This window comes from Giraffa tippelskirchi, chromosome 7 (genome assembly GCF_054371585.1).
Source record: "Giraffa tippelskirchi isolate mGirTip1 chromosome 7, T2T-mGirTip1v1.2.pri, whole genome shotgun sequence".
NCBI classification, from domain to species: domain Eukaryota; kingdom Metazoa; phylum Chordata; class Mammalia; order Artiodactyla; family Giraffidae; genus Giraffa; species Giraffa tippelskirchi.
The window spans coordinates 77,341,710-77,367,437 of record NC_137281.1 but is presented as its reverse complement, the minus strand read 5'-3'; the positions used below and the strand labels follow the sequence as shown (position 1 = coordinate 77,367,437).

Sequence of the window (25,728 nt, the reverse complement as noted above, 5' to 3'; positions counted from 1 at the left end):
AAAAAGATCCTGAATAGCTTACCAAAGTTCTTAGGTGAAAACTAAAACGATATACAAGTCCTTACATGATCTGCCTGATTCCCCACTTCTCCTACCACACTTCAGCAATTTTCCCCCTAAATCAATCAAACTCTAGCTACTATATGGCCTCCTTTCAGTTCTCCACAGACTGCATGCTCCTTTCTATCACACAGTAAACCTTCAAACACACTGTTCTTTCTCTCTAAAGCATTCTCTCCACCCCCAACACTCTTTTCACTAGTTACTCCTACTCACTCTTCAGATCTCAGCTCAAATATTATCTCCTCCATATCATCATGGAGATAACTCTGCACTTTTCCTTTATAACACTTATAAATATATAAAGCTGCAATTCACATGATTATTTCTAATGGCTCTCCCTCTCACTATGCTGTATGTGCATGTTAAAGAGACCATGAATGTTTAGAAAAATGCTGTAACACAACATTTTAGCATATAGCCAGCACTCACAAATTTTTGTTGATTACTTAAAAAAAATACAGAATCTAATCTACTTCAGGAGTTCAACTGTCACTTTTATTGCAGGTATTCATCTCTCGGGCCCCAACCATGCTTCTGAAATATATATGGACAGCTCAGCTACAACATGTGTTTCTTCAATACCAATTAGCTTACAGACAATTGATAAATAAGGCAATGGTATCAATTTAATGTATTAATTGGACTGATTTGTATGTGGAGCGGAAATTGTGGAATTGTAACCTTTACCAAAAAAAAAAAAAAAAAAACAACAAAAACCCTTAGCTTCTTTAACAGATCTAAATCAACCAAAAATAAGTGTCTGCATCTAGGATTCGATTCCCACTCGAAAAGCATTAAACATACCCCCACTCTCACATAGCTCTACGCTGGTATATCTCCTTCAGAGTCTCACTTAACAGCTGACTCACTCACTCAGAGCTCCACTTTAACTGCCTTGTCTCAGTGACCTCCACAAGGCAGCATACATCAACTGTGTATTGTGTACTTTTTAATATCCCTTGCAATAGCACCCAACCATGCTAAGCCACATACCTGATCTATCCAGGTCATTTTCTAAGGGACTGATTATTGTTCTTCAGAGCGTTCTGGTTCCAAAACCAGGTTTTGCATAGTGTACTCAAGCCCTATTTCCCCATGGCCTTCGCATGCAATCTGCAGAACATGAGGCCATTCAAAAACACAAATGTTACAGCAGATTTCCTCATAGCTGTAAGCGCTGAGGAACATAACTCTTGACTACTTCCTCAATCAGCTTGAACACTCAAAATCTGGGCTCCTCATCTCTGTTGACAGTCCAGAACCAAATCATTAAAGTCATTGATCTCTCTCTCTCCCTCTCACCCCACATTCAATCATTCCACACAGGTGTAAGTTTTCCTTATGCATGGTCTCTCACACCTTTTCACCACCATCCACCATAACTAAAAGCTCCAGCATCTCTCATCCGAAAAAAATTTAACAATTAGTAGCCTTCAAGGTAATTATACCTCTTTCCAGGCCTTCCTTATTCCAAACCAAACTCTACTAAACTGCAAGAATTATCTTCCCCAAAATGCAAATCTAATTGTGCTAGTCCTCCACTCAAAAACCTTCAATGGCCTTCCACTGTGCATTCAAGGTCTCAAACTGCTGCTCCACTTTATTTCTCTTTGAACCTCCCACTCATTTTAAAATCCAGCAGAGATAAACCATACAAACTGTTGACAAAGAAAGACACTCAGTAAAAAAAACTATTTACTCTCACAGATGACCTACTTTTATAGTCAATTGTAAGAATGTCATCTCCCTACTCTTCATTTTAAGCATCTTAAGTTCCTTCTCTTTATAATATTAGAGACAAAGGTCAAATCTTGGTTGTGTCACTTACTAGCTGTGACCTTGAGCAAGTTATTTAGCTTTCTGAGCCTCAGTAAAATTAGGATAATATCCATGTCATGGGGTTGTTGAAAAGACTAAATGACATAGCATATGTAGAATGCCTGGAAGAGAAGAGACATTAATAAATGTTAGTTTTCTTAAAAAGTGTTCACTTAAAGAATGAACACAGAAATGAACTTGCCTTCTTTCTCCCAGAACTGGCAAGTAAGAGCAGCATTCAAAGAAACTGGCTTAACAATAGAATACTATTAATAATCTTTATCCCTTGAGGTAAGTGCTTATGTGAAAAACGTTAAGATTTAGGAGAACTTTTTTCTATGCTACTAAGCAAAGGAAAGATTATTGATGGTACCGTATTTTACTAGATGATTTATCCTGACTAATGTTATTAAATTTACTGAGACTCAATATATTAATAAACGTTATCCATATGCAGAACTAGAAGTTAGTTCCAGTATTTAACTATTTACAAATGTGTGTGTATTAGTTGCTTAGTCGTGTCCAAACTCTTTTGTGACCCCATGGACTGTAGCTCACAAGGCTCCTCTGTCCATGGGATTCTCCAAGCAAGAATACTGGAGTGGAAACTGAGAGCTTCAATATGTATGCATAATACATTCCATACAAAATGGGCCTATGGCTGATTCATGCTGATGTGTGGCAGAAACCAACACAACATTGTAAGGTAATTATCCTTCAATTAAAAATAAACAAAAATTTTTATATGGGCCTATCTACATACATATGTCAAAAACCCACATAGAGTAAAAGGTTGTTGTATCTCCATTCAAAGTATTGACATTATTTGATTTCTACTGCAGGCTTTCATAATATAATATTACATAAGTTTCTTTAAAATGAGAAAGCAAAGAAAGGACAAAGAACTGAGAGGTGCAGAAATGGGGTACCAAAACTTCCAAGTTAGTCAGTTTGCTTTCTCTTCCCTCCCACTGATATCGCCTAAATGCTTTTCCTACTTCATAGTAAGAATGAAGAATGACAGCCATTTTTATAAATAGTCCTGAGACAACTGGACCAAGAGCAAAAAAGAAGTTAGACCTCCCCACCTTAATATCATATATAAAAATTAATTCAATGGATCAAAGACCTAAATCTAAGAGCTAACACTATAAAACTCTTAGAATAACAGAGGCATTAATTTTTGTGACCTTGGATTAGGCAATGGTTTCTTAGATACGTTACCAAAAGCTCAGGAAACCAAAGAAAAACAAATAAATTGGATTTCATTAACATGAAAAGCTTTTATGCTTCAAAGTGCATCATCAAAAAAGTAAAAAGACAAAGCACAGAATGCTATATCTGCAAATTATATATCTGATACATGTCCAGTATTCAGAACATAAAAAGAACTATTACAACTCAACAATTAAAAAAAAAATTAAAACAGACAAAGGATCTGAACAGACAGTTCCCCAAAGAAGATACACAAATGGCTAACACACAAATGAAAAGATGATCAGCGTCATTAGGGAAATGCAAACCAAAATCACAATGAGATACCATTTCATACTCATTAGGATGGTTACAATCAAGAAGACAAAAAATAGTAAGTTTTGGCAAGGATGAAGAGAAATTGGATCACTCACACACTGCTGGTAGAAATGTAAAATGATGCAGCCAGTTTAGAAAACACTTTGGCAAGTGCTCAAAAAGTTATACATAGCACTATCACATAACTCAGCAATTTCACCCCTGGCTATAGACCCAAGAGAAATGAAAACATCGTGTACAAAAACTTATACACAGATATTCACAGCCACAATATTCAGAATAGTGAAAAACTGGAAACAGCTCCCAAACCCATCAACTGAGGAATGCATAAATACAATATGGTATATCTATACAATAGAATATTATTCTACTATGGTGGTGGTTTAGTCGCTAAGTCATGTTTGACTCTTGTGACCCCATGGGCTGTGTAGTCCACTAGGCTCCTCTGTCCACAGGATTTTCCAGACAAGAATACTGGAGTGGGTTACCATTTCCTTCTCCAGGGGATCTTCCCTACCCAGGGATCAAACCCAGGTCTCTTGTACTGCAGGCAGATTCTTCATCAACTGGGCTACCAGGGAAGTGTCCTCTTATTCAGCTATAAAGAGGAATAAAGAACTGAGAACTGCTATGACAAGGATGAATCTTGAAAACATGCTAACTGAAAGAAGCAAGACCACATGCTGTATGATTCCATTTATATGAAATGTTCAAAATAAGCAAATCCACAGAGATAAAAAATCAATACTGGTTGCCAGAGGCTGGGGGAGACAGGCAGAGATAAGAAAGCAACCACTGTTGGATACAAGGTGTCTTTTATAAGTTATGAAAATGTACAGGAATTAGATACTGGTAATGGCTGCACTGCCCTCTGCATATAATAAAATCCACTGAATTATACACTTTGACGGAGTGAATTGTATGATAAAATTGCATCTCAATTAAAGAAAAAAAAAAGACTGATAGCAGAATAAAAAGTGGCACAAGCAAGCAATGAAGCAAGTATTCCCTTTTTGACCCAACATTTTCTGCACACTTACTATGTTTCAGACCTATGCTGGTTGCTAGGAACCGAAAGATGAGTAAAACAAAGTCACTATACTCTCCAGGCCCATTCTCCTTAGCCTACAAATGTGGTATTTCTCAATGGTAAAGCAGCTTTGAAAATGCAAAAACAACAAATATAAGCTGCAGACAATTCAAAAGAATGCAGATATTTACATTATAAACTCTTCTAAATTAGCCAGAATGCTTTTTTAAGAGTTTCACTAAATATGGGGAGGTAGAAGAGACATGCTTCTAATACTGGTATTAACTCATTATTCTCCAATGCTGATGTCATTTTCCAAGAAGTATTACTGAAATAGCTTCATTTATTTGAAATTGTTTTCCAAATAATGTTTCTGATAAATTTTCCTTAATCATATTACATATAAGAAAGTATTATTTTCTCACTGACTCCTGGGTTCTCTATTCTTGACATTAAAAACCTCATGATAAAAACAAATATACCAAGGAAAAAGATGCTTTTTAATAGTTTACTACAGTATCCATATGAAAGCTTGTTTTATATAAGAGAATAGGTAACAAGAGAATTCTCTAAACTAAGAAATCAACTCTTTTATCCCAGATTTTTATGAATCAGAGAAAATCTGATATCCTGATATGAAAGCTTCATTTCCATAGAAGAACAGCTCACAAAAATCAAAGAATCAAATTTAGATAGGAAACTATGTTGAACAGTCCTTTAAATAGAACAGAAAAGGGGCATGTTCTATCTAATCCAAGACATTAGATATTTCTGATACTTTTAATACACTATTTATATTAACTTCTCAAAAGATAAAACTCAAGTCTATATTAAAATTACCTTATCTTTGGCCTCAGGCAGTGTGATTTCTCTAGGTTCTAAAATTGATAATTCTCGAAAAGGTGGAACATATCTGACTATATCTGGTACATAGTGTGTATGAAACAATGGTGACATTGAGTATCTTCTTTCATCCAATAAAGGCACTATGTGGTTAACTATAGTTGACTCTTGGTGGGGTGAATGAAAACGCTGCCGTTTACCATCAAGAGGAAGATTCTTTTCATCGCTTAATCTCCTGAAAACAAGCAACATACCTTAGTGATTAAAGATATAAATTTCTGATAACAAATAGAAAACGATTTAAAATATATAAATAGGTGAAAATACTGACTTTTTCAGCAAGGCCATGTTATTAGCTCTAAAGGAACCATAAAATATTCACTGTCAGGATAAGAGAGACCTTTAGAAAAAAATGTCTAGTAATGAATATTTTTTTAAAAAACAAACCAATATATACATAAAGATTAGTCTCTTGCATTTGAACTACCACAATATTTCATATCAGCAACAAAAACTTGGTAGGAAAATCTCTATTTACAGAATCACTAACAGTAAAAGATCCAAACTCTAGCATAAGGAGGATAAGATTAAGTGAACTGAGTGCTGTACATAAAAAAGGGATCTTGGGAGTCCACCTATGTTCTGGTTTATGAGCAGGAAAGACCAAATTAAGAAAGAGTTGTTGTTTCTTTTTAAAACTATAAAAACACTAGATAACTAAAGTAGTCTGAAAATGAACTACACTTATGTAGTTCAATATATACTTATGTAGTTCAATATAACAGTATTATATACAATATAACAGTCTTGTATTCATGTTAAATTCTTGGTCATGATTGATGTACTTTTAGTTATACAAGAGAATATCCTTGTCCTTAGGAGAAACGCACTGATGTGCTTTGAGATAAAGTGAAACAATGTCACCAATTGTCTTTCACGTGGTTCAGAAAAAAGTGGGGGTAGGGAAGGAAGGAGGAAGAATAAAACAAATTTAGCAAAACTGATGAATCTAGGAAAACCACATACAGGTGCTTACTGTACTATTTTTCAAATTTTTCTGGAAGCTTAAAAATATTCAAAATAAAAAAGAGAAAACAATTTGAAAGTAATTATTTGTTGGGAAAATGGTATTTACTTAAATGATATATTACTAAGTTGCTTAAACCACAGGAAATTATCCAATCCTTTTGTTGAACTCTAAAATTTTATGGGTCATAGCCACTTGAAGGTTTTTAATATTCTTTTGGGATTACGTCAATTACTCTCTCTTTGACAGATCCACAAAATAACTAGAATTCCTACTCACAGTAAAGGTTTACAAGTGCTAAAAACATAAATATACATTAATATTTTTAAACATAAAATTCAGAGCTTTATATAATGAATATTTCTATTGAGAATGTCAATGTTAGGTTTAAATATATATATAATTATGAACTACTGGAACTTATTTTCATTCATGATTCACAAATGGGGCTATCAAGACAATTTCTAAAACACAAAAATTTAAATGAAGTCAATATTTCAAGCATCATTATACATTTTTCCACCCAATTCATTACCTCTGTGTGCTTCAACTTTCTCAACAGAAGAGGGGTGAGAGTACTTACCTCACAAATTGTTGTGAAACTTAGTCAAACCATTATTTGCAAAGTCCTTAGAACAATGCCTACTCTACACAGTGAAGGACTGATGCTGAAGCTGAAACTCCAATACTTTGGCCACCTGATGGGAAGAACCGACTCACTGGAAAAGACCCTGATGCTGCGAAAGATTGAAGGCGGGAGGAGAAGGGGACGACAGAGGATGAGATGGTTGGATGGCATTACCAACGCGATGGACATGAGTTTGAGTAGGCTCCAGGAGTTGGTGATGGACAGGGAAGCCTGGCGTGCTGCAGTTCATGGGGTTGCTTAGAGTTGGACGCAAATGAGCGACTGAACTGAACTGAACACGGTGAAAATGAAAGTGTTAGTTGCTCAGCTGTATCCGACTCTTTGCAACCTCATGGACTGTAACCCACCAGGCTCCTCTGTCCATGGAATTCTCCAGGCAAGAATACTGGAGTGGGTTGCCATTCCCTTCTCCAGGGCATCTTTCCGACCTAGAGATCGAACCCAAGTCTCCTGCATTGTAAGTAGGGAAGCTGCAAAGTTAAAGTCGCTCAGTTGTGTCCGATTCTTTGCGACTGTATAGCCCATGGAACTCTCTAGGCCAGAATATTGGAGTGGGTGGCCTTTCCCTTCTCCAGAGGATCTTCCCAACCCAGGGATCAAACCCAGGTCTCTCGCATTGCAGGCAGATTCTTTACCAACTTAGCTATCAGGGTAAAGAATAAAATAGGTAGCCAGTGGGAATTTGTTCTGTGATGTAGGGAGCTCACCCATATGTATGCCGATGGCCGATTCACGTTGATGTATGGCAGAAACTAACACAACAGTGAAGTGAAGGTCAGTCAGTCATGTCCGACTTTTTGCGACCCCAAGGACAGTCCATGGAATTCTCCAGGCCGGAATACTGGAATGGGTAGCCTTTCCCTTCTCCAGGGGATCTTCCCAACCCAGGGATCAAACCCAGGTCTCCCACATTGCAAGCAGATTCTTTACCAGCTGAATCACAAGGGAAGCCCAAGAATACTGGTGTGGGTAGGCTATCCATTCTCCAGCAGATCTTCCCGATCCAGGAATGGAACCGGGGTCTCCTGCATTGCAGGTGGATTCTTTACCAACTGAGTTATGAGGGAAGGCCATAGTGGGTGAACAGTAATTCTTATCTAGTGTTATTTCTAATTGTACATAAAAGTTATGGAATATTTATACAGGCTTTAAAAAGCAGTATCTTGCAAATATTGCCAAGTCTTATTTTAATAATCACCCCTAAAGTTCTATCAAAATTACCCTGTGATACATCAATTTCTTTTAATCAAATTGGTTCAAGTGAATTGATTCCTGACTTCTCTATAGAAAGCTTTATGTCATATGGAAACTTTCACTATAATAATATTTATTGTGGAACTTGACCTGTGTAAGATAAATTAAACAGTAAACTTTAATAGAAAGAGTTATAAGCTGAATTATGTCCTCTCAAATTCACATTTAAGTCTTGACCCCTAGTACTTCAAAATGTGACTCTATTTGGACACAGGGCCTTTAAAGAAGTAATTAAATTAAAATGGGGTTATTAATCCAATATAACTAGTATCCTCAGTAGAATAATTAGGACACAGAAAACAGAGAAGGATGACCGTACTAGGAAAGAAGGCAGCCATCTATAAGCTAAGGAGGGAGGCCTCAGAGGAAATCAAATCTGCTAACACCCTGATCTCAGACTTCTAGCCCCTAGAATTTCAAGAAAATTAATCTGTTATTTTAGTCACCCACTCTGTTGTACTTTGTTATGGTAGCACTAGCAAATATACAGAAACCCATCTGCTTTAGTTAAAAATCTCAATTAAAAGTAGTTATCTGAACATAGTTACCCCTAAAATTTTTTAAATACTTAGAAGTTTTAAAACTCTGTTACACGACTGCCTGCACAGACCCCAGGAAACAAAATGTAGGTCAGTGTCCATTTAACTTAATACAGGCTACATTGTTAAACAATTTCCAAAACTGCAAATTTTTCTTTTAAAATAAGTAAGAAATACTTACTTCCTTCCTCGAAATAATGGGGAAGTTGAGGTCTGTATTGGACTGACATTTCCATATGTCAACTGCTGTAACGACACAGCTCTAGACAAGCTACCAAAAACAAAGAAAGAACATGATGACATTTCCTCTAACTTCAAATGTTTCATATAAAAAGGCTCTGTGTCAAGCAGAAAACGAAACTTACAAATGATATGGGCCAAAATAACACTGCACTTACTCTGCATTCTGAAAGTTGAATTGTGCATCTATAAGCTGCTGGTGTGAATAAAGACTTGGTGACAAAGCAAAGAAGTTATTATGTTGTTGATGGTTTGGAGTGAAAGCCGGGCGACCCAAAATTGAGTTTGGGAACATGCTCTTGTTCACTAAAAGAGAACATGTATTCTTCTACCTAGAAATAGTTTTAAAGACAAATTATTACAGATTAAAGACACTGAACTTTTTGATAACCAGTATCTAATAAACAGTTACCAACTAACAAATTTCATTTACAAATTTATTTTCTCAGACAGATCTCTTAAGTCACAAAATACATAACAAAATACTAATGATGAATTTTAAATCTAGATTAACCATATTATTCAAATGACACTAAAATCTATGCAAATTTCTAATTTCATGATAAATTACTGCCATAAATTTATCAACAACTCACTTATAAATCAAGTTAACACCATTATACTTTAATAAAAAGAAACCACCCAATAGATGTATTTAATGAGATCTACAATTTCTTACATTTATTCCCATTTTAGTTTATTCAAAAGCATAAGCCTTCATAGACAACCCAAGTTCCAGGATTTAGAGCTTACAGATCTGATCAAACAAGAGATGGAATTTTATTACCTAATAATTATTTATAAAATTCTGAGATTCCCCTCAAATTCTAAACAACTTATAAAAACAACAGCCAATAAAAGAGAGTTTGTTCCGCAGAAATGGGGAAAACTGATGTAAAAAGCAATCAGAATAGTTCACGGCCCCAGCCAGAAGACTAGATGTTTATTCTTTGCAATGACTGACCCCAAAAGGCTGTAAATTCACAGAGAAGAGTGGGATAAAAAAACAAACTGAAAACAAATATTAAGTAAAGTCTACAAAGTAAAAATAGCATTCCCAGCTTATATTCCCAATTCAGGCAATTAAAAAATTCATCTATGAAATAATGGAAAGAGAAATCATATAATATAGTAACAAAAGAATCTGTAACACAGAAGCAGTCGTTCACCAAGAAAACGTTAAGCTTGCTAGAAATCTACAATGAAGTCTACTACGGAACTGCCTACCTATGCACACAGAAACTTCCAATTTAGATTTCTAGAAAAACAACATTCATGGATCATCAGAAGTTAAAAATTTTAAAAAGGCCTAGTAATAAATAGAAACAACACTTGGAACAAATGAAAGATGAGAGGGAAAAAAGCTCATTAACTTCATAATTAATGAAAAAAACACTGTATATGTAAAACAAGAATGTGTTGTTTAAAAAGCAGAAAGGGCTCTTGGAAATTACAAATTTAAAAGCAGAAATATCCAGCAGAAAGCTAAAAGAACACTGAGGAATGAACAAAAAAGAAAAACTGGTGAGGGAAGACAGGAGGCAAAACAGTAAGAGAAAAAGTATAAGCAAACCAAACTAGGTAGTCCAAAATCCAATACAACTTAAGTTCCAGAAAGAACAGAAAACACAGAGAAGGAAATTACCAAGTAAATAAAACAAGAACACGTTCAGAACTGAAGAACACCAAGCCTTAGACTGAAAGGATCCAATGAGTAAAAAGCACAAAATACACACACACACACACACACACACACCCCCCCTATATACACACATATATAAACGCATATTACAGTGCAATTTCAGAATACCAGGTAAAAGAAGCTTATAAATATTACAGAGAAAGAAAATGTTATAAACAAATGGATGGGGTGAATAAGTAACAAGGTCCTATAAAGCACAGGGAACTATATTCAATATCCTGAGATAAACCATAATGTAAAAGAATGTAAAAAAAAATGTATATACATATATATAACTGAATCACTTTGCTGTATAGCAGAAATTAACACAACAGTGTAAGTCAAAACTATACAATTAAAAAAAAAGAAGAAACACACAAAGGGATGGTAATCAAAATGGCTTTGGACCACTCAATAGCAACAGTGGAAACAAGACGAAGAAGTGAATGCTTTCAAGGCTTCTGTAGGAAATGCTTTCAAGCCATAATTCTATACCCAGTTATATTATCAGTGCAAAAGGAGAATAAAAACCCTTTCAAGACATGCAAGGTATTGAAAAAAGTAAAAGAAAATCTAGGATCTAGGAAAAGGGAGTTCTCACACAGGTCAGAGACAGTAAATTTCCCAGGATGGTGGTGAAGGGAAGCTAAACAGCTTAAAATAGAACATGTAAATAGAGGGCTACAAGAAGATATCCAAGACAGAAAAAAAGTGAACTGGTAGATTACCTTATATATTTGACCAAAGAGGAGTTTGGCCAAAAGAGCAGAAAAAATTAATTATAGGAACAGAAATGTAGCAAGTTGGGGCTTCCTGGTGGCCCAGTGGTTAAGAATCTGCTTTGCAATCAATGCAAGGGACGTCAGTTCAATCCCTGGTCCTGGAAGATCCCACATGTCTTGGAGCAACGAAGCCCATGTGCCACAATTACTGAGCCTACCCACTGTAACTTCTGAAGCTGGTGCATTTAGAGCCTGTGCTCTGCAACAAGAGAAGCCACTGCAATGAGAAGCCTGCATACAACAATAAAGAGTAGCTCCCACTCTCAGCAACTGGAAAAAGCCTGTGTGTAGCATTGAAGACCCACCACAGTCAATAAATAAATAAATAGTCTAAAAAAGAAATGCAAGAAGTTAAAAATAAATTACTAAAAACACAGACAAAACACTCAAAAGGTCATATAAAAAAGAAAATATAGTCAGTTACCTACTTAGTTCTTCCAATAACATGAACGTTTAACATACATTGATTTAAACAGAAACTGTAACATGTATGCTTGTGAAGTTGCTTCAGTCGTGTCCAACTCTTTGAGACCCTGTGGAATGCAGCCCGTCAGGCTCCTATGTCCATGCGATTCTCCAGGCAAGACTACTGGAGTGGGCTGCCATGCCCTCCTCCAGGAGATCTTCCAAACCCAGGGATCGAACCCACATCTCTTATGTCTCCTGCATTGGCAGGCAGGTTCTTTACCACTAGCACCACCTGGGAAGCCCGAAATTATAATACATTTATATATTACTTACTACATTGTATTTATTTATAATTACATACACTATTACACTATATTTTACATTATTTACATGTTTATATACATCACAATTTATGATGAGAGGGTACATGAAAGTGCTAAATCCTCATTTTCAATAGAGGTCAATCTAAAAAACAAGTTATAAAAGTTGTGTTGTTTTTTTTTTTAGAACAACAGAGGAAAATAATATATAGACTGCTAAAAGAAATAGTAATTGCCATTTCCTTCTCCAATGCAGGAAAGTGAAAAGTGAAAGTAAAGCCGCTCAAGTCATGTCTGACTCTTCGTGACCCCATGGACTGCAGCCTACCAGGCTCTTCCGTCCATGGGACTCTCCAGGCAAGAGTACTGGAATGAGTAGCCACTGTCTTCTCCAGCCTGATGTTTGCTGCTGAGAGACAATATCTTGAACCAAGCAGGATTTCACAGCATTCTTTATGACAGTGAATGCGAGGTCTGAGGCTGTCACTAAAGCCGCCTTCTCCCTTTACTTGGGCTCACACTTTCTTGGCTTCCCTGACTCTGCTTCTCTGATCCAACTTCCCAGAAAACAATTACTATTTCATAGGATTCATGAGAAAATGACATTAAATACAATTCATTATAAAGAACTGTGCTTGGTATTTAATTTTATTGTAATACAAACAGACAATATGGATCTGATCAAACAAGAGAAGGAATTTGTATTCAGAAAAACTAGAATTAAAATACTCGATATTCAGATTTATTTAAATCAGTTCATAGGTAAAACTCCAGACATTTTGTTTATATAAGTATGTTTGTATATTTTTCTTCATGCTTGAGACCCAAAATGACGTAACAGTCCAGATTATGGGCTTACTTCTATCCTATTATATGATCAGATTCAAACTACAGAATAAGAAAAAAGATGTCTTGTGGCCCAGAAGTACTCTTCAAAGCTAATGACCAAATTATCTACATCTTAAAAGCTGAGAATGATTCCATACTTAAAAACTTACTTTAGAGCAGTTATCTAAATCAGCGTATGCCAAATTCCAGATAAGCATCAAAGGTTTTGGAGCACCACCAAAGCAAAGAATCTGTCAGTTCTCCTCAGGATGAATTTTGGCCTTCAAGTCCAGCTCTTACTTAGGCCAGCCTTGGAAGTGGGGAGAATCATTCCTAGGGAATTTGATCAATGACATTCAATGCTCTCCAATAGGTATCCTGCAAAATCATCTAGAGATAAGGAAGTAAACCAAAAGCCCATGGATTTATATTCCTTTCTAATACTTCTCTTAATATTAACAGACACGCAAAGATAGTATTATTAAGGGACACACAAAGAATCATCTCCGACTCTTTGCAACCCACCCAAGGACTGTAGCCAGCCAGGCTCCTCTGTCCATGGGATTCTCCAGGCAAGAGTACTGGAGTAGGTTGCCATTCCCTTCTCTAGGGGATCTTCCCAACCCAGGGATTGAACCCGGGTCTCCTGCATTGCAGGCAGATTCTTTCCCACCTGAGCCACAAGGAAACCTACTCCCTTAATACATTCCAACACTAATTCTGATGAAGATAAAAATGACACCCAAATAATAACCTATTATAAACAATACGGGGCTTCCCTGGTGGCTTAGATGGTAAAGCGTCTGCCAGCAATGCGGGAAACCTGGGTTCGATCCCTGGGTGAGGAAAATTCCCCTGGAGAAGGAAATGACAACCCACTCCAGTACTCTTGCCTGGAAAATTCCATGGATGGAGGAGCCTGGTAGGCTACAGTCCACAGAATCGCAAAGAGTCAGACACGACCGAGCAACTTCACACACACAAAAAAAACAACACAAACAATAAACAAGGTAAGGGATCATTTTTTAAACAAAACAGAGTTTCCGAGAACAAAATCCTGCAAAACTACTACCACACCGGATTTAAAGGGACCTCCACAAAATTGTATTCTTCCATTCTGAATGAAAGGTTTCTCACCAAGTAGAGGAAAAAACAAAAATTACTCCACATTAACCACAGGACCAGGTATAAGAAATTTTATGATAAAATCCAGATGTTATTGGTATCCTATTTTTCTTCGTTCTAAAGTTATCAACTTCTCAATCTGTACTTGACTATAAAATGGAATAAATTTTGAACTGCTTTGAAACTGTTGCATTGGTTCTTGCCTTAAGGAGAGATTAAAGAGATAATATTAAGGATTACTTCTTGACTAAGGTAGCCTACTGGGAAATTATACAGGTCTATTTGTAAATAATCATACATGAGACAAGGCTGTAATGGAGCAGTTACAAAGTAATTCCTACTAACATAACCTTTGGTCCTGTAACTTACAAACTGGAATTTCTGTCCTAAACTTGACTTCTCCTCCAAAGAATTAAAGAACACTCAAAATTACATAAACTCCTTCATCAAGATTTCCTAGAAAGTGGAATCTGCAGTTATCTGTCCACTTTGTCCAAATGCCTCTGATCCCCTAAACTCACTACTCTTCTTCACAATGCAAAAAGTCTAACTTCTAAATCGTGCTCACCCTCTGTCAAACCATCCACAGGTTGTGAAAGAGACATCCCATTTGATTAAGAATTAGATCGCATTCAAGTGCTAAAAAATAATCGAGCCACATGATTCCAAACGAACATATATTCAGTGCCTATTCCACACAGGGCCTGTTACAGGACATTTCCTACTATTTAAAGTAACGTTACTATTATTGGCTATTAGTACAAAGGCTGTTAATGCCATGTTAAAAGCCTTGTGGTAATGAAGCATACGAGTATTTACAAAAGTAGCATGTTACCTGTAATACAAACACACAGACTTAGTATTCACTTATGATCTTTCCGTAGAAAACCGCACACCACACACCTGCTAAGTTGCCAATTTAGCTTGAGTTTCAGTTTCTTTTTTGTTCTCCTTATTGGTATACCAATATAAATAAACAACTGTTATTTTAGACAAAGAGGAGAGAGAGAATCAAACAAGGCAGGGAACGTGGAAGATTCAGAAGTTGGGAGACACATGAATCCCTTCGTGTTCTGGCCTAGAAAGAGAGTTGAAGAGCCCATCCACAAAGAGTGAAGGAGGCAAAAACAAAACACAGCGGGTAAACAACAATCGGACAGAGTCCTAACCTGTGCATTTTCTTGTAACTCGAAGAACTGAGGCAATTTCACAACCATTCAGTGAAAAGTCTTAAGTTTCAAAGTATTAATCCAAATACTTACCTTAGCTCTTCACCACCCTTTGAAACCCCATGCAGAGTCCCGAGACACACTTCCTCGTTTGGTCCTAGAGATGAGGACGGGACCCGAGGAAGACAAATGAGTGAAGAACGTCACAGTTTCTAAGATTCTTCGTCAAGTACAGCAGTCCGGGGGCCGCCCAGACCTCTGGGATATTGAGGAGATACGGCCGGAACCTCCCACACAAAACACTAGTTTTCGAAAAAGTTTCCGGCGCCCGCCCCGCGCCCCCCAAACGGGCCTACACGGAGGCTTCCCTCTCTGAAACCCGCTAACTCACAAGTGTCCTCGGGAAAGGACTCCTCAAGAGGGTCGGCCAGCACCCCCAGCCCAGGAGCTCCAGGGCCTGAGGAGCAACGGCCTGGAGCGCTTGGTCCTAGCTTCCTCCCGAGCCAAAGGAGGTAGTGCCCACGCGGAATGGATAGGCCCGGCTCCGGGCTGAGCGCTAAGTCTCGGCCTCGGCAGCAGGGAGGAGCGACACAAGAAAAGGCAGGGCCAGCAAGGGTGTGGGAGCTCGGGGGCGGCGGCAAGAGACGGAAGACCAAAAAGTAACCGAAAAAAAGAGGCGTAGAAAGCCCTATCGGAAATACCCGGAAGACCGACGTGACCCGGATGGAAACAGCGAACAGGGAGCGGGAGGTCATACTTCCGGCAACAGCCTCGCTCACTCCTGCGCGCTCTTGGCTGGAATGCGCAGGCGCTCGAATGTGCAGGCGTGCGGCTGCGGGCGTCCGGGTTGGGCTGGGGGAAGACTGTAGCTGCGAGCGCGTTGAGGAAGGGCTGGGACTTCCTTGAGAAAGGCAGAGGGTTGCCCTGAACCCCATTCCTAAGCTCACATTCTGATAAGCATTTTTTTTTAAACCGGTTCTTCCTGTCTACACGGAGTGACTCTTCCCCAGAAAAGCTTTTCTTGGCCCTCTGACCAAGTTTCCCTCACCCATCTTCACCAATCAGTATTAAGCTTTATTTCTTTTTTTCCCGTTAATGAGCTGAACGCTGCTTGGGGACCCTTATTTATCTATAAAGCCTAGACTCTACTCCCTGTCCGTAGTAGCTAGCATTCACTAATTCAAAAAGTATTTAGTATTTCTTCTTGAGTAAGCTTTAATAGTTGTGAAAATATAAGCGGTCGAATTTATTCGTATAAATCTGTTAACAGTATTTATTGTCCTTTTAAAATACATAGGACCTCACTCCCTCGTTCCTGAAATTAATGACTTGTGTCTTTTTTATTTTTTCCTTATCGATCTGGCAAGAGGCATATTAACCTCACTGATTTAAGTCAGCTTTTGGTTTCACAGATTTTCTCTGTTTTTCTTTTTCATTGATTTCTGCTGTTATGTTTATTTCCTTTCTTTTTTCTTGTTGTTTTTACAATTATTTGCTAGTTTCTTGGAAACTGAAGTCGTTGATTTGAGATGTTTCTTCCTTTGTAATACAGGAATTCAGTAGTACAAGTTTCCTTCAAAATACTTCGTTAGCTGCATCCCACACACTTTAATATGTTGTGTTTTCATTTGACTTCATTTCAGAATACTTTCTAATTTCCCTATGAGTTTTTTCTTTGATCCTTTGGTTATTTGTGTGTTGGGACTTCCCTGGTGGCTCAGACGGTAAAGTGTCTACCTACAATGTGGGAGACCCGGGTTTGATCCCTGGGTCAGGAAGATCCTCTGGAGAAGGAAATGGCAACCCACTCCAGTACTCTTGCCTGGGAAATCCCATGGATGAAGGAGCCTGGTAGTCTACAGTCCATGGGGTCGCAAAGAATCGGACACGACTGAGCGATTAAACTTTCTAACTTTAGTTTCCAAGTATCAGATTTTCTAGAGTATCTATGTTATTGATTTCTCATTTAATCCCATTATCATCAAATAATTTACTTCGTATAATTTAAATCATTTTAAATTTATTGAAACTTGTGGCCCACAGTATGGTTGGTTTGTCCTGGTAAGTGCTCTGTGCACGTTTAAAATAAAATTTTATTCTGTAGCTGTTGGATGAAATGTTCTATAAATGTCAATCACACCAACTTGCCTGATACTAGGCTTCCCAGGTGGCACTAGCTGTAAAGAACCTGCCTGCTAATGCAGGAAACGTTAAGAGATCAGGGTTTGGTTCCTGGGTCAGGAAGGTCCCCTGGAGGAGGGCATGGAAATCCACTCCAGTACTCTTCCTTGGAGAATCTCGTGGACAGAGGAGTCCGGCGGGCTACAGTCCATAGGGTCGCACAGTCGGATACGACTGAAGCAGCTTAGAAAGTCCACGTTTGAATCTAAATCCTGGGGTGAGGGTGGAGCAGGGGATTTAGAACATACTGATTTTCTGTCTACTGATTTTATTATTTATTAAGAGAGGAGCACTGGAAATCCTTGACTGTAATTACGGATTTTTCTAGTTCTTACTGTTCCATTAGTTTTTGCTTTATGTGTTGTGAAGCTCTGCTAATAGTTGCATAAACATTTAGAATTTTTCTATTATTTAGGTGAATTTACCTTTAATGAAATTAATATGAAAATTACTTTGTCATTATTAAATGATTTCACTTTATAAATCACCCTCTTTTTTCTTGGTAATATTCTTTGCTCTAGTTGTACTCTGTCTAATGGTAATATAGTCACTACAGCTTTTTTATAGCATTAACGTGATTTACTTTTACGAGTAAACACAATTCAAATTCTAGAAAAATCTTCCAGGAAACTGAAGGAGGTAAATACTTCCCAGCTTATTCTATAAGGATAGTATTATTCTGGTACCCAAACTCAAGATGTTTCAAGATGTTGCAAGAAAAGAAAACCGCAGGCCAATAGCCATATAAACATAGATGCAACAGTTCTTAACAGAATTCTACCTACTTTTGTTCCAAAATATTTAAAAAGGATAATACATTATGTCCAGATGAAGGCTTATCACAGGAATGCAAGGCTGAATTAACATGGAAAATCAAACAATATAATGCAGCATTAGCTAAGACTAAGAAGAACTACATGATCATTTCAATAAATGCAACAATAGCATTGGAAAAATACAATATCCATTTTTAGGAATACAAGAGAATACATACAACTTGACAGAAAACATCTGTAAAAAGTAGTTCTTCATGGGAAAGAACTGTTTTCTTCCTAACATCAGAAAAAGGCAAGAATATCTGCACTCACCACTTCTTCAACGCCATACTGAGGAATTTCTAGCCTGTGCAATAAGGTGAGGAGAGATAAAAAGCATCCAAATCTTAAAGGAAGGAGTAAAACTGGTTTTATATACAGTCATTATATACTGACATTATATACAGTCAAAATTCCAAAGAATCTACAAGAAGCTACTGGAACACAAATGAGATCAGCAAGATTGCATTATATAAAAATCAGTATACAAAAGTAAACTGATTTTACTATACTAGCAACAAACAATCTGAAATTGAAATTAAAAATACCAATGCTTATGGATGAGTTTGATAAATATACATTTATTTATACAAATTGTACACTAAAAACTACAAAATATACAGAAATTTAAGAACACAGATAAACAGAAAAAGATACCACGTTCATGGGTTAGAAGACTCAATACAGTAAAAGTGTCAATTTCTCCTCAAGTTGATCTATAGTTTCAATGCAACCCAAATCAAAATCCCCAGAGGATCTCATAAGTAATTGACAAAATGATTCTAAAATGTATATGAAAATTCAAAAGAGCTAGAATAACTGAAACAACTTTTTAAAAAAAGAACAAAATTGGAAAATGTAAACTACACTACCTGATTTCAATATTTATTATAAAGCTACATTAACCCATATAGTATAGAATTGGTGTAAAGGGAGACAAACAGATCAATGAAACTAAATAGTTAAGTTTTTTGAAAGTCACATATATCTGTATGGCCAAATGATTTTCAACGAAGTCCAAGGAAAACTCAGTGGTGAAAAGAAAGACTTTTCAGCTAACGATGCTGGAATATTTGGATATCCATATGTAAATATAAAGAAGTAAATTTCTTTTTTTTTTTTTTCTGATAAAGCAAGAGATTTTATTGGGAAAGGGCACCCAGGTAGAGAGCAGTAGGGTAAGGGAACTCAGGAGAACAGCTCACAGTCTTGGGTTTTATGGTGATGGGATTAGTTTCCAGGTGGTCTTTGGCCAATCATTCTAATTCAGAGTCTTTCTGGGTGATGCACACATCACTCAGCCAAGATGGATGCTAGTGAGAGGGATTCTGGGAAGTGGGTGGACACAGGGTGTCTCCTTTCGACCTTTCCCGAACTCTTCTGGTTGGTGGTGGCTTATTAGTTCCATATTCCTTAACAGGATCTCCTGTCATAAAACAACTCATGCGAATGGTTAATATGGTGCCTGGCCAGGGTGGGCGGTTTCAATCAGTGTGCTTCCACTAACAACTCCCCCCTGAGAGACCATATTCAAGATATTTCTTGGGAATTGGGGCGGAGGTCTCTTTCTTCTATAACTTCTTCCTGCTGTGCATGGGCGTAGACCTGCCTGGCAGAACAGAAGTCTCTCTCTACCTGATCTAAGTCAAGGTATTTTTTTCCTTGACTGAAACCAGCATTCACCCTTGTGAATGCACTTTAGTTTGAAACTATTGGCTCCTCTCAGAGATGAAATAGACAAGGGCCAAATAGGAGACCTAACAGGATAGTCATCACTGGTCCCCAGAAACAGGAGGCAACATTTGGGGTGAGAGCTGCAGGGTTTATGACCTTTTTTTTTTTTTTTTTTGATTGGTTGGTGATGAAGCACCAGGGCTGTGCTCCAGGAATCTTGTGTTTAGTCTGAAGTTATCTTTGAGTAGGAACCAGGACCCTGTCTCAAGGCTGTACCACCATTTGATTGTTTCTCCTCTGTTTCTGTATCCCCTTCCTTCCCTGATTAGCAATTGTTTGAATCCACCCTTTGGAACTCAGGGAAGATCAAGGAGGCTGAATGAAGCCTATATCCTACAGATAAGAAATGGAGAACACAGAACAGATCTGTACTGCAGAGCCACACAAAGTTGTGCTCAGTTTTAAGTTAGGGAACTGGGCAACTATGATTGTGATAACTTTCTATCAAAATGGGGCATAGGACTGCCTCAGCTTGGAGAATAGACACTGAATCGAAAGTATTCCTGAGTTCCGAGTTCTAGATCTGAGTCTTGTATGATTAAAATCTGAATCCCTTGGTCTGCCATTTTGGTGTAACAGACTCAATTAGAAGTAGTTGGAGGAGTGATAACTGGAATTTAGTAGACAAAATAAATCTCATTTCTTTTTAGAATAATAGGCTGAAACCCAGTCTGCACCTGGCACTTCAGGGAAACTTGTAGCCAGTTGCCTAGTTTTATAAAAAGTAAGGTTGTAGTCACTAGCTTCCAGCAGACATTGTTTTGAGAATGGTGGCATCCAAGCCAGACATGACTCAGAAAACTCAGTTTAGTTCAGTTCAGTTCAGTCACTCAGTCGTGTCCGACTCTCTGCGACCCCATGAATTGCAGCACGCCAGGCCTCTCTGTCCATCACCAACTCCCGGAGTCTACCCAAACCCATGTCCATCGAGTCGGTGATGCCAGCCAACCATCTCATCCTCTGTCGTCCTCTTCTCCTCCCGCCCTCATTCCTACCCAGCATTAGGGTCTTTTCCAATGAGTCAACCCTTCGCATGTGGTGGCCAAAGTATTGGAGTTTCAGCTTCAACATCAGACCTTCCAATGAACACCCAGGATTGATCTCTTTTAGGATGGATTGATTGGATCTCCTTGCAGTCCAAGGGACTCTCAAGAGTCTTCGCCAACACCACAGTTCAAAAGCATCAATTCTTCGGCGCTCAGCTTTCTTCACCGTCCAACTCTCACATCCATACATGACCACTGGAAAAACCATGGCCTTGACTACACGGACTTTTGTTGGCAAAGTAATGTCTCTGCTTTTAAATATGCTATCTAGGTTGGCCATAACCTTCTTTCCAAGGAGTAAGCGTCTTTTAATTTCATGGCTGCAGTCGCCATCAGCAGTGATTCTGGAGCCCAAAAAAATAAAGGCTGACACTGTTTCCACTGTTTCCCCATCTATTTCCCATGAAGTGATGGGACCAGATGCCATGATCCTAGTTTTCTGAACGTTGAGCTTTAAGCCAACTTTTTCACTCTCCTCTTTCACCTTCGTCAAGAGGCTCTTTAGTTCTTCTTCACTTTCTGCCATAAGGGTGATGTCATCTACATATCTGAGGTTATTGATATTTCTCCTGGCAATCTTGATTCCAGCTTGTGTTTCTTCCAGCCCAGTGTTTCTCATGATGTACTCTGCATAGAAGTTAAATAAGCAGGGTGACAATATACAGCCTTGACATAACTCCTTTTCCTATTTGGAACCAGTCTGTTGTTCCATGTCCAGTTCTAACTGTTGCTTCCTGACCTGCACACAGGTTTCTCAAGAGACAGGTCAGATGATCCGGTATTCCCATCCAGAAGATATTAAGAAGAGGTGGCAAGAATACACAGAAGAACTGTACAAAAAAGATCTTCACGACCCAGATAATCACGATGGTGTGATCACTCACCTAGAGCCAGACATCCTGGAATGTGAAGTCAAGTGGGCCTTAGAAAGCATCACTACGAACAAAGCTAGTGGAGGTGATGGAATTCCAGTTGAGCTATTTCAAATCCTCAAAGGTGATGCTGTGAAAGTACTGCACTCGATACGCCAGCAAATTTGGAAAACTCAGCAGTGGCCACAGGACTGGAAGAGGTCAGTCTTCGTTCCAATCCCAAAGAAAGTCAATGCCAAAGAATGCTCAAACTACCGCACAATTGCACTCATCTCACATGCTAGTAAAGTAATGCTCAAAATTCTCCAAGCCAGGCTTCAGCAATACATGAACCGTGAACTTCCAGATGTTCAAGCTGGTTTTGGAAAAGGCAGAGGAACCACAGATCAAATTACCAATATCCGCTGGATCATCGAAAAAGCAAGAGAGTTCCAGAAAACTCAAGTGTTTAACAGTACAAGGTCTAATCTGAAAGTACATCCATAGCATCACCTAGTTATTTTCCAGGATGTCTGAACCATAGCTACTGTATTATGACTTTTAATTGTAAACTTTTCCTTAATAGCCAAAGCAGATTTCACCGTTAATGATGTCAGTGTTTGTCTAGGTATGAGAAGATGCAAGAATTGGGACTCATAAAATCTTTTCCTGAAAAGATCTAATTATCTGAAGGCCTGTTCTGCCAGTTTTTCCCAGAGCACAGAGTGCCTCATTTCTGATTTTCACCCTGAACTCCTTTCAGGGGAGTTGAAGGTCAGCAGTTGCAGTGGCCATGATTTAATCTTTGTAGATGTAGATGGCAAGTGTCAGTTTTCAGTTGGCAGAGCCCCTTTTTGCTCATAAACTTGACCATGATTCTGAGGGGATATTTCATGACCACTTTATCCCATGGTGCTAAGAATGTCCATTCTAAGGTTTGGCAAAGATTTTCTTTACAGGCCACTCAATGTGCTGTTACTGGACTAGGCCATAAAACAGTACCCAAAATTCTCTGGACCACCTGTCTTACTAGCCTCTTGGTCCAGGAAAATATTCCCTCTTGTTGCTTCTTCCCATATCTAGAGTTACACTGTTACCATCATCGATCTCATATGGAACTATATATTATTTTATCAGAGGCCTCAGTCACACATTTGGCAGTGCAAGAAACAGCAATTTTGTAAAACAGGTGAAATACAAATAACGTAGCCAGCAGTATTAGTAAAGTCACAAGTAAGACTTAAGTTAAGAGCTTCCATTAGATGTAGCCCGGTATATCCCAGGTCATCTGACCTAGTCTACTTTGTAGAATCTTTATCTTCCAGGGAGATTATATATTGGCACTGTCTAAAAGGCACATAGCCCAGTTTTCTAGTGTTACTAGACTGATTATCCTTAGTATGATTTAATCGTTTCCAACACAGAGGAGACTTTAAACCTAAATTACTATAGCCTGGTGTTATTTATGGCCAGAGTCAGAGCAGGCATTATTAATTGGCCTGGTGAGGGGATCCCATCCAGTAATATCACAGTGACCTGAATATGACTATAATTTTTTTTTTAAAGTTAATTTTCTCAGGGCCAACCAGTTAGAGTCTTATAGTAGAGAAATTTACCAAGGTAACCCAGAACTAGACACAGGTAATTGGCCACAAACCCAACAACTGGATTGATTTTTAGAACTAGCATAGGATCAGGCCTATGATAGAAAAGCATTTGATCTATATGCAAAGGTCTAAGAAGTCGAGAAAACATTATAAATGATCATACAAATCAGGTCCAGCATCTTGGGCAAGCTGTCTACCTCTGATGTCGTCGTCTTCTCATACTGGTGTAGTGTAGTTTCTCCTCTGCTTGAGCATCATTTTAAGGTGAAATCAGGTCAGCTGTCTTTTTTATAGACCGATTGGGGCCGGTGTAGGGGCACTCTGGCCAGTTGTCCGTGTTAGGAGGAGACCAGGGACAAAAGGTCCCAGATGCGGCTGCTGGGTCTGGTCCATTGGCAGGCAAGCTGGCCTCTGGGCACCCCGAGTGGTCAGGATGTCAGTTGCAGTGAAGAAGAGTCCCCGCCAGAGTCGCCATTTGTTGCAGGAAGGCGGACCCCTTCCAGGGCCCCAAACTGGGCTCTTGTCTAACACTCAGAAATGAATTGTCCAAGGAGACACATGTGCTGACAAAGCAAGAGATTTTATTGGGAAAGGCACCCGGGTGGAGAGCAGTAGGGTAAGGGAACCCAGGAGAACAGCTCTCATAAGTAAATTTCCTATGACTGATTCAGGTTAATGTTTGGCAGAAACCAACACAATCCTGTGAAGCAATTATCTTTCAATTTAAAAATACATATAAAAAATTAGAAAACACGAAATGGATTATAGATATAAACTTTACACTTATGAAAGAAAGCAAGAAAAAATATTTGAGATCTTAGACTAGACAAAGATTTCTTCAGTATGATACCTAAAGCACTATCCTTAAAAGAAAAAAATGATAAACTGAACTTCATCAAAATTAAGGACTTCTTTTCAAGACACTTAAGAAAATGAAAAGACTAGGCAAAAATGAAGGTGCACTCAACCCCCCAGCTTTGGGGCAGAGTCAGGAAAGAAGGACAGCAGAAAGGGATTTAGCGTGTTTTGATAACGTGGGTTTTGTGATTGTTACGGCTGAAGTGCCTCAATAGTAAAGTGCCTCAGTAGTAAAGAATCCGCCTGTCAATGCAGGAGACACGAGTTCAATCCTTGGTTTCAGAATATCCCCTGGAGGAGAAAAAAGGCCTTTCCAAATTTAAAAAACAAAAATTTAATAGTAGTAACCAAGAAAAGGAAAATACATGTTTCTATAAGAGCAAATAACCAGAGGGCATGATGGTTAAGGATGTGCACTACTCAGATCTCCTGCAGGGAGAGCATAGTTGACTGACAACCCCAGCTGCTGCCTCTATGGATCTACCATCACATTTGGTAAGAATATCGGGGCAAGGGACTTTACAGTTCTGCCTCAGTTTTGTCATTTGTAATGATGGGGATAGTACAGAACTCCCAGGCAAGAATACTGGAATGGGTTGCCATTTCCTCCTCCAAGGTATCTCCCTGACCCAGGGATGGAACCTGTGTCTCCTGCGTCTCTTACATTGGCAGGCAGGTTCATTACCACTGAGCTGCTTGGGAAGCCTTAACAATCACGAAAACCACATCATCAAAACAACCTAAGTTCCTTTCTGCTTTCCTTCTTCCCTGACTCTGCCCTAAAGCTGGGGGTTGTGTACATCTTCTGTTTTTGCCCCTCCTGAACTGCAGCCAGCCAATGACCGAACACTGCAGACGTGTTAGAGCCAGCCTTCCTGTGGGACAAAGGAGCCTTCTAAAGGGCAATTCTGAATTGAACACTGCCCCTTTGCCTAGCCAGAACTCGCTTAGAAGAGTGCTGCAGTGTTTTTCTACCCAGTTCTCCTTCCTTCTTCTCCTTCAATAGATGTCAAGTGTGCCTTGGAACCTGAGGCTCTTCCTGCTTACTCTTGCTTCCTCCCTTTTATCTTCCACAGGGATCCTCTAGTAAATCTCTTGCATGTCTAATCCTATGTTGACCTTCACTTCTTGGAAGACCTGAACTAACACAGAAGCTTTCCCTAGAAAGTGCCATTTAAGCCGAGATTTAAAGGAGTAGACCCTGGAGGAAGAAACGGCAACCCACTCCAGTAATTCTTGCCTGGAAAATCCCATGGGCAGAGGAGCCTGGAGGGCTACAGTCCATGGGGTTGCAGAAAGTCGGACACAACTGAGCTTGCACACAAAG

General features: G+C 38.6%; 1 protein-coding gene and 1 long non-coding RNA gene across 27 annotated transcripts in view; one reads left to right on the top strand and one right to left on the bottom strand.

Moving 5' to 3' along the window:
• The window catches only part of TENT2 (terminal nucleotidyltransferase 2), a 59,563-nt gene extending 43,543 nt beyond the window's left edge, over positions 1-16,020 (bottom strand). For 2 of the 26 annotated variants that reach the window (XM_081505994.1, XM_081506005.1), the window contains exons 1-7: positions 15,701-16,020; positions 15,403-15,466; positions 13,186-13,348; positions 11,884-12,159; positions 9,155-9,328; positions 8,938-9,027; positions 5,285-5,522 (exon numbers count right to left, since the gene is read on the bottom strand). In XM_081505994.1, coding sequence (XP_081362120.1) covers positions 5,285-5,522; positions 8,938-9,027; positions 9,155-9,291 — 465 coding nt within the window. In that variant the 5' untranslated portion in view covers positions 9,292-9,328; positions 11,884-12,159; positions 13,186-13,348; positions 15,403-15,466; positions 15,701-16,020. Of the gene's footprint in view, positions 1-5,284; positions 5,523-8,937; positions 9,028-9,154; positions 9,329-9,675; positions 9,756-11,883; positions 12,160-13,185; positions 13,406-15,043; positions 15,219-15,402; positions 15,467-15,700 lie in introns of those variants that run through there. The other 24 variants (XM_081505992.1, XM_081506004.1, XM_081505999.1 and 21 more) reach the window with 15 other exon arrangements.
• LOC145512328 (uncharacterized) lies at positions 15,544-22,544 on the top strand. The gene is made up of 2 exons (XR_014058473.1): positions 15,544-18,624; positions 21,835-22,544. It is a non-coding gene; the product is annotated as an uncharacterized LOC145512328 (long non-coding RNA).
• Positions 22,545-25,728: the final 3,184 nt, after the last annotated feature.